Source organism: Marmota flaviventris, chromosome 18, assembly GCF_047511675.1.
Source record: "Marmota flaviventris isolate mMarFla1 chromosome 18, mMarFla1.hap1, whole genome shotgun sequence".
NCBI lineage: Eukaryota > Metazoa > Chordata > Mammalia > Rodentia > Sciuridae > Marmota > Marmota flaviventris.
This window is the reverse complement of record NC_092515.1, coordinates 15,781,418-15,794,918: the sequence shown is the minus strand read 5'-3', so window position 1 is coordinate 15,794,918 and position 13,501 is coordinate 15,781,418. Positions and strand designations below refer to the sequence as shown.

At 36.1% G+C, this 13,501-nt stretch overlaps 1 protein-coding gene across 2 annotated transcripts in view; it reads left to right on the top strand.

Annotated features, from left to right (window-relative positions):
* LOC114097320 (zinc finger protein 850-like) overlaps nucleotides 1–11,849 on the top strand; it is a 29,041-nt gene extending 17,192 nt beyond the window's left edge. For both annotated transcript variants that reach the window (XM_071604964.1, XM_071604965.1), the window contains exon 2: nucleotides 6,772–11,849. In XM_071604964.1, coding sequence (XP_071461065.1) covers nucleotides 6,864–10,790 — 3,927 coding nt within the window. In that variant the 5' untranslated portion in view covers nucleotides 6,772–6,863 and the 3' untranslated portion in view covers nucleotides 10,791–11,849. The remainder of the gene's footprint in view (nucleotides 1–6,771) is intronic.
* Nucleotides 11,850–13,501: the final 1,652 nt, after the last annotated feature.

The window sequence follows — 13,501 nt, the reverse complement described above, 5'->3', positions numbered from 1 at the left end:
ATAAATCAAAGAAACCACTCATGGGGCTGGGGATGTGGCTCAAGCGGTAGCGCGCTCGCCTGGCATGCGTGCGGCCCGGGTTCGATCCTCAGCACCACATACAAAAAAAAAGATGTTGTGTCCGCCGAAAACTAAAAAATAAATATTAAAAAATTCTCTCTCTCTCTCTCTCTCTCTAAAAAGAAAAGAAAAGAAAGAAACCACTCATGAGTCCATGTATTGATTCCATTTGTGTTAAAAGCTATGGGGTGGTTATCAATAGAGAAAAAAAGCTAGATAATTCATTATTTAAGTTTAGGTGGGTAACAGGAGGAATAATAGCTAAAAAAGGTATAGGTTTTCTTTTTGCATTGATGATAATATTCTGAAATTGACTTAGGATGGTTGCACATATATAAAAATACACTAAGAACCATTGAATTGTTCACTCTAAATGGGCTAATTATGTAGTATGGAATTGTACCCCAATAAAGCTGTTAAAAATATAGCCAGCTGTTTTACTAGCTGAATTGCCGTTATATCTATATGCCTCCTTTTAGTACCTCTTTTTTATATCAGTTTTGCTCACATAAACTTCCATTCAGGGTCTGGCCTTCTCCTCATGGCAATGAATATTTCTTGATTTTCTTTGTAGTATGACTGTGGCATCTAAAACGTTCTCCTTGTTTTTTTCCACACAGTTTCCAGGAGGACTGGCAGAAACAGAATTAGTTACTCCTTTAAAGTATATCATACGTCTCTCAAATCCCATCTGCTTTCCAGACACAAATATATTTCATTCCAGAGTTTGTTATCCAGTGCCTCACTCTTCTTCAGTATCAGCAAAACACAGACTTAACAGAGAATGGAGTCTACTTCCGTAAGGGCACTACTTGGGTCATCTTTCACCATTTTATAAATTAGAAATTCTGAAATTCAAGCTTTGGGTTCAACAACCCTAAACTATTTTTTTGATGTTTATTTTTCAGTTGTAGGTGGACACAATATTTTTATGTGGTGCTGATAATCGCACCCAATGCCTCACGCATGGTAGGTGAGCACTTCACCACTAAGCCATAACCCCAGCCCCCTAAACTATTTCTTAATAGTGAATTTGAGCAAGTTACCAATTGCCTAATCTTTTAAATGAGGATAACTGCCCTTAACAGACTGCTTGAGAGTAAAGATTGATCTAGACATGAAGTGACCTTTGATGAGTCTGAGGGAACAGACATGGAGACTTGTAAAGCTATTCTATTTAATTTTATATAGGTTCGATTATTCCATATTTTTAAGTAAACACATACATACACATATACACACAAATTGCCCAAACATAATATTGTTTATTTGGTATTTTTGTTGTTTTCATTTTAGAGTGGGAATGAATATCAGAATCATGTTCTCATTTTCTCTAAGACATATGTTGTCTTAAAAGGTTGCAAGGATGTGGGCAGAAAGCAGAGAAAGAAGACAGTGTCAGGACTTGGAGGTTAATGAGAATTGACAGTCCAGTTGAGCCAAGACTTGTACACATGTCTGTTTATGCCCCAGTAAAGACTACTTGGGCTGTGTATATCAGTCATGTCTCTAAATGTCATTCATCCTGGTAAAGTTTATTGTGGCCTATCTTACCTTTAGATTTATGGCCCCTCTTGGATGTTTTGGATGAAAATCAGTTGGTAGGTGCAATAAACTTTGTTGGACATGGAGGAAATAAAAGTTACTGTCATGGAAGTATATAGGACTGCTGTGGGCAGGTACAGTGCACTCCCAATTGGAAAATTCAATTGCCCTTGAGATGATCTTGGGTTTGTATAATTGTAGAGAACACTTGCAAAAAATTAAAATGATGTTATCTCATACCTAGATTGATGTAATGATTTTGGCAATTTTAATTAGATTGAAACTCCATAGTGCTTAAGTAAAATCTCTCTAGTTGGAATAGGGCCAGGATTTTCCCAGACTTCCTCTAACCTTCCTGCAAGGAAGAAAATGGCCTTTCTCATTTCTCCATTCTTTTCCTCTAGCTCTGTTCTCATGGCTGCTTTACCAAGAGAATAATCCAGAGGAGGATTGGTCAACTCTTGGAATTTAAAGTCATAACCCATTTGACTCAAATTGTTTCCAAAATGTAATCATTTATTTCAAAGCATATGAACATTTTTATCACATGTCCTTAAACTAATTACCTGATTCATTCCAAGGTGGTAAATGATGGTTGTCAGACAGTCCCATGCCTTCCCTAGATGTCCCTCTTTTTTTTTTTCCAACCAGTATTCCCAAATTGCCTGACAGGGCATTCAGTATCTACTGGATCCAAATTTTCTGACAGAGCACTGAAAGAGAAGAAATTAATTTTTAAAAAGAGAATAGAAGACACCTTTATCATAAAACTGCAGCTTTAGAAGGAGGAACCAAGTGGTTACAGTGAAGGCACATGAAATTTTTAATTTACTCCATAAATGGGATATTTCAATTAGTTAAAATGGAATTCAGCATTAGTTGGTATTCATTTCAACATATGGCTTTTAGTCAGAAGTATGACAAGACAGAGAATTCATAGAGATCTGGGATCTTGCCAGGAAATCTGAGAGAAACTAGCAGTATTAACAAAACCTGTGCCGATTGTTATCTACTTAGCAGAGAGCCCGAGACCTTACACGTTGTCCACAGGAAATAGTATTCAGTTAGGAAGCATACCTGTAAAGCGTTCTTCCTATTTAAACCAATGGAATTCAACTAAAAGTAGTTTACATAAAACACAAGGAAAGTGAACAGCCCACAAAAACCCCAGCTTTCTTCATATTAAAAATCTGGAGGTAGTGATTGCAGCCTGATGCAGTCTCTCAGTGACATCACAAAGGACTCCTATGACATATAATACTCTAGGCTACCATCCTAGTGCCTTGTATTATATGAAGGTCACTGGATGTTGTGACTGAGCAATAGGAGTTTTGACATCATGAAAGCTCTTGGCTTCAGTCACACTAATATATAATTTTCTCCCATACCACAGGCTGCCAACTCTACTTTTTTGTTCCTTGTATGTCCAGTTCCCTATAGTGCACTTTTCTACCTTTTCCCTTTCCATCAAAAATATTTCATCAGATTTCACCATTAATATTTTTGTTTGTGCTTTTAGCAGTTGTGATGTTCAGGAATGTGGCTGTGGATTTCTCCTAGTGGAAGGGTAATGAATGGGCCTGAAAAACAGGGATATTTACAGACATGTGATGTTGGAGAACTAGAGCCACCTCATCTCACTGGGGAAGATTCAGAATTTGAACTTAGAAATTCTTGCTATAGGGCTGGGGAAATAGCTCAGTTGGTAGAATGGTTCCCTTGCATGCACAAGGCCCTGGGTTCAATACACAGCACCAAAAAATTTTAAAAAAGAAAGAAAAAGAAAAAAAGATATTCCTGCTATTACTGTGGATTGTTTTTAAATATTTACAGGGCTTTTTTGACCTTTTTTCTGGGGAAATGGTTTGTTTTGTAAAGCAAGCAGTTGCCAAGGTTCAGAAATCCTCTATCATTTTTGTTAGAATTGTGATTAACCAAAGTACCAGCTGGAGATTTGGAACTTTTAGCCATGTGGTCTTTTTTTTTTTTTTTTTTTTTTTTAAATCTGCTGGTTTGGACTGTGCTTTATCAGCCAGACATGTTCTATTTATTCAGGAAAAAGCAAGAACTCAGGATTGTTCGAGGAATGAATTAAGAGGGTCTTAACCAGGTGAGTGTGGGTAAGCATCATCAGGCAGCCATCATAGATAATAGCTCAGCTGCTTAATGAGGCACTAGCACCCCTAGAATATCCAGCTTGAGTATTACGTCCTGACAAAATATCTCTGATAAAGACTTGAAATCCATACATAAACCCTTTTCCAAGAGAACTTTCTCTTTACTTCAGATACCTCTCCATTTCTATACTTTTGTTTTCCCCTCTTATTACAAAGGTTAGATGGATGCTATACTTTTCCTCCAGTGACGTCATATTGTGGATTATTGGGATCAAGGTTCCTTCCTATCTTTTTAAAAATTTATTTACAAATTTCTTTGCCCTTTAGTTTTGTGGCCTTAGTTCTAATTTTACCTACTATCTCTTGAATTTTTCTTATTTTATGTTCTTTACTTGCTTGTACATTTTCTTCATCAGTTAATTTATTCTTTGAACTAACATTCGCTGATTTTCTAATTTTATTTTAGGTTTAGAAGAATTAACAGAGTATATAATACATTGGCCCATTGGCCCAGATGTTGCACATGCATACAAACCTAAAATATAGTATATAATATTTAATGCAGTTACATAATATTTAATAAAGTTATAAAGCAATAAAGGCATTATTATAATAGTTAAATGATAGTTATGTGAATATAATATGTAATAACTAGATTATGACTTCTAACCTATTTTAATGCACATGTCAAATTCATTGAAACATTCATAGAATTAAAAACTTGGGAATTAATGGGTTAAGAACTTTTTTTTAAATTTTATTTAACTGGAACATGGCTATATATTTCTGCATGATAGGCTCTACATTAAGAAAGAGCTAGCCGGGCGTAGTAGTGCCTGTAATCCCAGCTGTTCAGGAGGCTGAGGCAGGAGGATCACGAGTTCAAAGCCAGCCTCAGCAATTTAGTAAGGCACTAAGCAACTCAGTGAGACCATGTCTCTAAATAAAATGCAAAATAGGGCTGGGGATGTGGCTAAGTGGCCAAGTGTCCCTGAGTTCAATCCCCAGTACCAAAAAAAAAAAAAAAAAAATGTGGTTGTTGAAAATCAGGATAATAGGCTAAAAGGGTTTTTTATCTTAATAACCAGGAAGTGGCAGAATAGAGGTTAAGACTAAAAGACAGGAGAACTCACCATCAAAAAGAGAAGTCCTGGCTAGTCTAGTTCCCCATATTCTCATTTTTTTCTATATTGATAATGATCATCATTTATTAGTTGTTAAGCATTTATTCTGTTTTCAGGTGATTTATAGAAATAGTGCATTATTTCCTACTATATCAACAGAACTCTGATAAAAAAGAGATTTTATTCTTATTTAACATACAGGAAAATAAAAATTCTGTAAAGCTCAGTAATTTTCTCATCACCAAAGATAATTTCAGTAAACAAAAGTAGTTGAAACTGTGGTTTGTTATCTTTCCCCTGGAGTTACTGCTCATACCTTATAACTGAACTGTCTTTTGCCTCATTCTGTTGCTCAAGTTCTTGCTTAGTTTCCAAGAAATTCTGTTCTCTTAAGAAATATTTATACCACAAATGGATGACATTTTTACTGAATCCTAAGTACAGATGAAAAATGAATCACAGAAGATTACGACTTCTACGTATTCCTAACTCTTGCCAGACTCATGTTCCTTTGACAGATTTATTGAACTATTTTTCTATCTGAACTGTCATCTACAATTATCTTCATTGATACAAATACAACATACCTGTGTTATTAAGTGCCTGGTATACTTGTAACTCTGGACTGGATTGCTTCTGATATACTCAACGGATACTGTATTATTTCCTTTTTTAAAATTTGGAATTATACAAAATATTGATCATAGTGCCTTACAAAGTACCTTCAATTTAAAGCTGTTTTCTCAGATACTTTCATTAGCCTTGGTTAGAAGAGCAAAAGAAAATCAGAGGAGGGGCTGGGATTGTAGCTCAGTGGTAGAGCACTCGCCTAGTACGTGCAAGGCCCTGGGTTTGATCCTTAGCACCACAAAAAAATAAAAAATAAAAAAATAATAAAAAATCCATCAAAAACTAAAGAAATATTTTTTTTAAAAAAGGAAATCAGGGTAAAGGAATTAAAAGCACCAAACAGTTAATGCTATTACAATGGGTGAGCAATATATAACATTAAGAATACCTAAGTAAACAAATGCACTTTGGTTAGGACTGTATGACAAAAACGACTTGATATACAGTGAAGGAAATGAGCAAGGTTAAATATTTACATGTGAAAAAACAAATTAAAAAAATGAGAAGATATGATCACATTCCTTCATATTTGTCTTTCATCACTCTAGGCTGGGTATGCTTTTGTTGGCTATTTGTAAAGAATGTTAAGGAGTATGTGTAATCATTTCCCTACAGATACAAAAGACATGAGATAAGTCACGTGTTTATTACCCTGATTATCCCGTCTGTGTTTCCTGGCCCCTAGATTTTTTAATACCTTTCATCTAACCTAACTGTGCTGTTTTTCTTGTAAGTTTATTTATTCCACAATTTTTAATGCCTAATGGTTCCTAAAGTTTGATTATATCACACTGAATTAACCACAATTTTAAATCTTTAACTTATTTTTCTGTTATTGATGTGGTAGCTGGACATTTTTTTTCCATTTTTTGGGGACGGTTGAGGAGGTAATAGGGATTGGATTACCACAGAGCTACATTCTAAGACCTTTAATATATTTTTTTAAAATTTTCGCATTAAGTTGCTGAGAGCCTCACTGAATTGCTGAGGGTAGCCTCAAACTTGTAATCCTTATGACTCAGCCTCCTGAGTCACTGGGATTACAGACATGTGCCACCATACCCAGCTGTATGATCATTTTTTATTGAACTTCTCAGATGAATATAAACAAAACTTCCTGTCTCATCAAATGCTTCCAGTTTTATTTCTTCTTTTACATTTTTTTATTTACCTTTTTTCAGATGGTTCAAAATTTGGGAATTCTTTGTGCTTTAGTTTCAGTTTTTATTTCTATGTCTACTTTGGAATATTAATCTCTTTTGTAGAATAAAACTATTTACCTTCTTATCTTGCAGACATACATTCCAGGAATCAAACCAAGAAGTTAATAAAAAAAAATGGAAATGTGTTGATCTGCAACCTTGGATGATTATGTTATAGTTGTGATATGGAAGGCAAAAGTCAGTTTCAAACAAAACAGAAAAATCAGGAGGAAAAAATGCTTACTGTGAACCCACACATGGCTTTTACTCGACATCAGAGACTCAATACAGGAGAGAGACTGAATGAACTTAAAGGATGTGAGAAAGCCTTCATTTCTGCCTCAGACCACACTCAACATGAGACAGTTCACACTGATGAGAAATTCTGTGAAGATAAGGATCTTGGGAAGACATTTATTCCTGATTCAGAATTTCAGACAGTTCATACTGGTAAGAAAACATATGAATGTGAAGAATGTGGCCAGGCTTTTAGTTTGCAATCAAGCCTTACTGGTCATAAGAGAATTCATACTGGGGAAAAAACTTTTAAGTGTAAAGAATGTGAAAAGGCATTTAGATGTCATTCACATCTTAGTTTTCATAAGCGAATTCATACTGGTGAAAAGTCTTATGGATGTAAGGAATGTGGGAAGGCATTTAGTTGTGGCTCAGGACTTATTCGACATCAGAGAATTCATACTGGTGAAAAGCCCTATGAATGTAATGATTGTAGAAAGGCCTTTACTCGTGGCTCAGACCTCACTCGACATCAGAGGATTCATACTGGTGAAAAACCCTACAAATGTAATGAGTGCAGAAAGGCCTTTAGCCAGCCATCCCATCTTATTAAACATCATAGAATTCACACTGGCGAAAAACCTTATGAATGTAAGGAATGTGGGAAAACTTTTACTTGTGGCTCACACCTAAGTCAACATCAGAAAGTTCATATTGGTGAGAAATCACTTCAGTGTAAGGAATGTGGGAAATCCTTTAGTTCTCGCTCAGATCATCGTCAACATCAGTTAATTCACACTAGTAAGAAACTATGTGAGGACAAGGAATGTGGGAAGTTCTCTCTTTCTGATTCAGCTGTTACTCAATATCAGACTATTCACAATGATAAGAAAAAATATGAATGTAAAGAATGTGGCAAAACTTTTAGTTTACGTTCCAGTCTCAGTGGTCACAAGAGAATTCATAGTGGGGAGAAGCCTTTAAAATGTAAGGAATGTGGGAAGGCCTTCAGGTTTCACTCACAACTTAGTATCCATAAACGAATTCATACTGGTGAGAAATCATATAAATGTAAAGAATGTGGGAAGGCCTTTAGTTGTGGCTCAGACCTTACTCGACACTGGAGAATTCATACTGGTGAAAAGCCCTATGAATGTCATGAATGCAGAAAGGCCTTTAGTCAGCGATCGCATCTTATTAGCCATCAGAGAATTCACATGAGTGGAAAACCTTTTGAATGTAAAGAGTGTGGGAAAAATTTTGCTCGTATTTCACACTTAACTCAACATCAGAACATTCATAAATGTGAGAAATCCCATGAATGTAAAGACTTTCATAAAAAAGCCATTAGTTCTGGTACAAAACATAGTCAACATCAGTTAATTCACACTGGTGAGAAATTCTGTGATGATAAGGAATCTCAGAAGATGTTTGTTCCTGACTTGGAACTTATTCAATCTCAGATACATCATGATAGGAAAACGTATACATGTAAAGAATGTGGCAAGTGTTTTAGGTCATGTGCAAGTCTTAGTAGTCACAACAAAATTCATACTGTGGAGAAAGATTTAAAGTGTAAGGACTGTGGGAAGGCCTTTGGTTATGGGTCAGACCTTACTAGACATCAGAGGATTCATACTGGTGAAAAACCTTATGAGTGTAATGACTGTAGAAAGGCCTTCACGTGTGGCTCAGACCTTACTCGCCATCAAAGAATTCATACTGGTGAAAAGCCCTATCAATGTAAAGAATGCAGAAAGTCCTTTAGTCAGCATTCACATCTTATTAACCATCAGAGAATTCACACTGGTGAAAAACCTTATGAATGCCAGGAGTGTGGGAAAGCTTTTACTCGTGGCTCACACCTAACTCGACATCAGAAAATTCATACTAATGAGAAATTGTATCAATGGAAGAAATGTGGAAAGGTCTGTAGTTCTGCCTTAGATCACAAACAGCATCAGGTAGTTCACACTGGTGAAAAATTATACGAAGAAAAAGAATGTGGGAAAACCTTTCTTCCTGACTTGGAATTTACTCAATGTCAGACTTTTCACACTGATAAGAAAACATATGAATGTAAAGAATGTGGCAAGACTTTTAGTTTGAGATCAGGTCTGTCTTGTCACAGGAGAATTCATAGTGGGGAGAAACCATTAAAATGTAAGGAATGTGGGAAAGCCTTTAGATTTCATTCACAACTTAGCATCCACAAGCGAGTTCATACTGGTGAGAAATCCTATGAATGTAAAGAATGTGGGAAGGCCTTTCGCTCTGGCTCAGATCTTATTCGTCATCACAGAATTCATACAGGCGAAAAGCCCTATGAATGTACTCACTGTGGAAAAGCCTTTAGTCAAAGATCACATCTCATTAAACATCAAAGAATTCACAATGGTGCAAAACCATATGAATGTAAGGACTGTAGGAAAGCATTTACTCTTGAGTCACACCTAACTCAACATCAAAAAATTCATACTGGTAAGAAATCACATGAATTTGAGGAATATGGAAAATCCTTTAGTGCTCCCTCAGACCAAACTCAACATCCATTAATTCACAATGCCAAGAAATTCTGTGAAGAAAAGGAATGTGGGAAGACCTTTCTTCCTGATTCAGAACTTCCTCAGCATCAAACTGTTCATAGTGGGAAGAAAATATATGAATGTAAAGAATGTGGCAAGACTTTTAATTTGCATTCAAGTCTCTGTGGTCACAAAAGAATTCATGTTAGAGAGAAACCTTTAAAATGTAAGGAATGTGGGAAGGCCTTCAGTTGTGGCTCAGAACTTTCTCGTCACCAGAGAGTTCACACTGGTGAAAAGCCCTATGAATGCAGTGAATGCAAAAAGGCCTTTAGTCAGCAATCACATCTTAATAACCATCGGAGAATTCACACTGGTGAAAAACCTTATGAATGTAAGCAGTGTGGGAAAGATTTTACTCGTTGTGCACACCTAACTCAACATCTGAAAATTCATACTAATGAGAAATTGTGTCAATGGAAGGAATGTAGAAAGGTCTTCAGTTCTGCCTCAGACCATAATCAGCATCAGGTCGTTCACAGTGGTGAAATGTTACATGAAGAAAAAGGATGCGGGAAAACCTTTCTTCTTGACTTGGAACTTACTCAATGTCAAACTTTTCACACTGGTAAGAAAACATATGAGTGTAAAGAATGCGGCAAGACTTTTAGTTTGAGATCAGGTCTTACTTGTCACAGGAGAATTCATAGTGGGGAGAAACCATTAAAATGTAAGGAATGTGGGAAAGCCTTTAGATTTCATTCACAACTTAGTGTCCACAAGCGAGTTCATACTGGTGAAAAATCCTATGAATGTAAAGAATGTGGGAAGGCCTTCAGCTGTGGATCAGACCTTACTCGACATTATAGAATTCATACTGGAGAAAAGCCCTATGGATGTAGTGAATGCAGAAAGACCTTTAGTCAAAGATCACATCTCATTAAACATCAGAGAATTCATAATGGTGCAAAACCATATGAATGTAAGGACTGTAGGAAAGCATTTACTCTTGGGTCACACCTAACTCAACATCAGAAAATTCATACTGGTGCTTTGTGGCACCTCCATTCTAGGGACATTCCCTCAGCTGATGAGAGAACTATGTGGCTCAACCTCTGTCAGTCTATGTCCTCCACTACCTGGAGGAACTGTAGAGAGAAGGCTGAGGGACCCTGGAATCCAGAAATGAAATCAGTTACCTTTGAGGATGTCGCTCTGAGCTTTTCTGTAGAGGAGTGGGCTTTGCTGGATCCTTTCCAAAAGAAGCTCTACAGAGATGTAATGTGGGAAACCTTCAGGAACCTGGCCTCTATAGAAATCAAATGGAACACAGACTCTGAACATAAATAGGTAATCAAAACGTAGAAAAATATTCAGTAGTACTATAGATTCTATGGTAAACAAGAAAACTTCCTTGAGTAAAAAGCTGGTCAAAGTAATTTGTTTGGAGAAGTCCTCATTGGTCATTCACGTGTTAATGTTCCTTTCAGAGCTCATACCAGATACAAATGATATGAATGTCAGGAATATGGAGAGCAGCCATACAAAGGCAAGGAATATGGGAGTCCCTCAGTTGTTTCTAGATAACATTCAGAGGAATGAAAGGACACTTTAGAGTAACATCAAGAATGGATACAAGGTGATAAAATGCTCATATATTCCATTTTTAATGAAATTACTTACTACAGAAGACCCCTACATATGTGATCAATGTGGGAAAGACATCTGAGATCACAGTTCCTTCACAAAACACAGACAACACAAACTCTCAGTGTAGAGTATTCCTATATAAGTAAACAATGTAGGAAAGCTTTTAGTCATTGCAATACCTTTCACAAGCATGAAAAAATTCACACTAGACAATAACTCAAAATATAGAATGTGTAAATGCTTCATTACCACACAAAGTTTCTAGAAAATTTGAGATTGAATGGTGGAAAAAACTCATATCAATGAAAGATGTGTGGAATGTCTCTAGTCATCTTGGTTTTGTTCATATATGTGAAAGAACAAAATATAGTCAGGGACCATGACTAGAAAAAGGTGCAAATCTCCTGATTTGGCCCATATATAACAATGCACAAAGCCCTGTAAATGTGAAAAACACAAGAAAGTTTTCAGGTTTTACAGATTCGAAGCCCTGTAAAAATTCCCCATGTAGGGGAAATATATGTAAATACTAATAAAAGCTTGATTCAATTGAAGTGGTGTAGAATACTGCAAAAAATGCAAAACCTAAAAAGAATGTAAAAAAGTTAAATATATATTGTGTGTATCAGTGACTTAATAAAAATTTTTACTCTTGGGAATAAATACTAAAGTTGGCTGTGGTGGTGTGTGCCTGTAATATCAGTGACTTAGGAGGCTAAAGCAAGAGGACCCTAAGTTAGAGAACAGCCTCAGCAACTTAGTGAGACCCTTTCTTAAAATACGTAAGATGCAGATGTGGCTTAGTGGTTAAGAAAGCAACACCCACACAAGAATTCAATACCTGCTACCAAAACAAAACAAACAACCAAAAAAAAAAAAAAAACAGGAAAAGAAACTAAATTTTGAGGTGATACAATTCTATAAGTTTTGTTTAAACAATAGTGTATGGTTTTAATTAGTATGGACTGTTTAAGTTGAATCAGGGTTTTAAGTTACATACGGAGTTTGTTTTTTTTTCTCCTTTCATTTTGAACTATGTTGAATCCATGGGAGAAATGAAATGTGTTCTTCATATGCCAGCTTGAGAGACAGGCCATTAAAAATTAGTTTAGGTTAGGCCTGCACAATGGTGCATGGCTGTAATCCCAGGGGCTCAGGAGACCAAAGCAGGATAATGAATTCAAAGCCAGTCTCAGCAACTTAGCGAGGCACTTAACAACTCAGCAAGACCCTGTCTCTAATAAAATATAGAAAGAGGGCTGGGGATGTGGCTCAGTGGTTAAGTACTCCTGTGTTCAACCCCCAGCTCCCCGCCCCAATGAGTTTATGTTAATAGTTGGAATTTTCCTACTGACTTTGTATGCAAGTTTGTTATATTTTATATGACTATAATCCACCTGTCATTTCTCTGAACTAAGGACACTGTTTATGTAAATTTTATATTTTTTATACTTTTTGACATGATTCAAACAAGATTTCTATGACATCTTAGAGTATACTGTTTCTAAACAACTTGTATAGATTTAGCAAATGTTACAATTTTAATTACTGAGCAGACATGCACATATCCCAACATAATCATAAATTAGATAAAGTATATATCCCATGTTTTTCCATTGAATTTCATAGTACTTATCATGAGCATAACTTTACATGTTTTTTTCTCTCATGAATTTTTCCTTCTCATTCTTATATTCTCTTCCTTAACAATACCAAAATATGCTGGTGTGAGTGCCCTCTGCAAGAGATCATCAGTACAATAACTTTTGCCACATAGGATACATTGACTTGTAACCCATCTAGGCACAAGACATTTTTTGGAGGTAGTATCAGAGATTGAACTCAAGCGCACTCACAAACACTGAGCCACATGCCCAGCCCTATTTTGTATTTTATTTAGAGACAGGGTCTCACTGAGTTGCTTACAGTCTTGCCCTTGCTGAGGCTGGCTTTGAACTCATCCTCCTGCCTCAGCCTCCTGAGTTGATGGGATTACAGGCATGCACCACCATGCCCAGCTGGGAAGATTTTCATTTGGGCTTTGTATTTTGCTCAACATGAGAAAATTTAAGAAAATTTACTCCATAAATGTAAGGAATGTGGAAAGACCTTTTTTTATGGCTCAAATTTTCATCATCACTAGGAAACTCATACTGGTAAGAAAATCTATGAATGCAAGGAATGTGCAAAGAGCTTTTTTTTCATGACTCAGAACTTAATTAACATCATTTCCCATACCAGAAAGAGACCCACATGAATGTGAAGAGTATGGGAAATCTGTATCTAGGACTCCACCATTTCTGTGACAGAAAAAATCCATACTGATGCATAACCCTATGAAGAGAAGAAAAGTAACCACATCTTTAGTTACACTTCATATTTTACTAAGCAGAAAATTCACCATGGTGAGA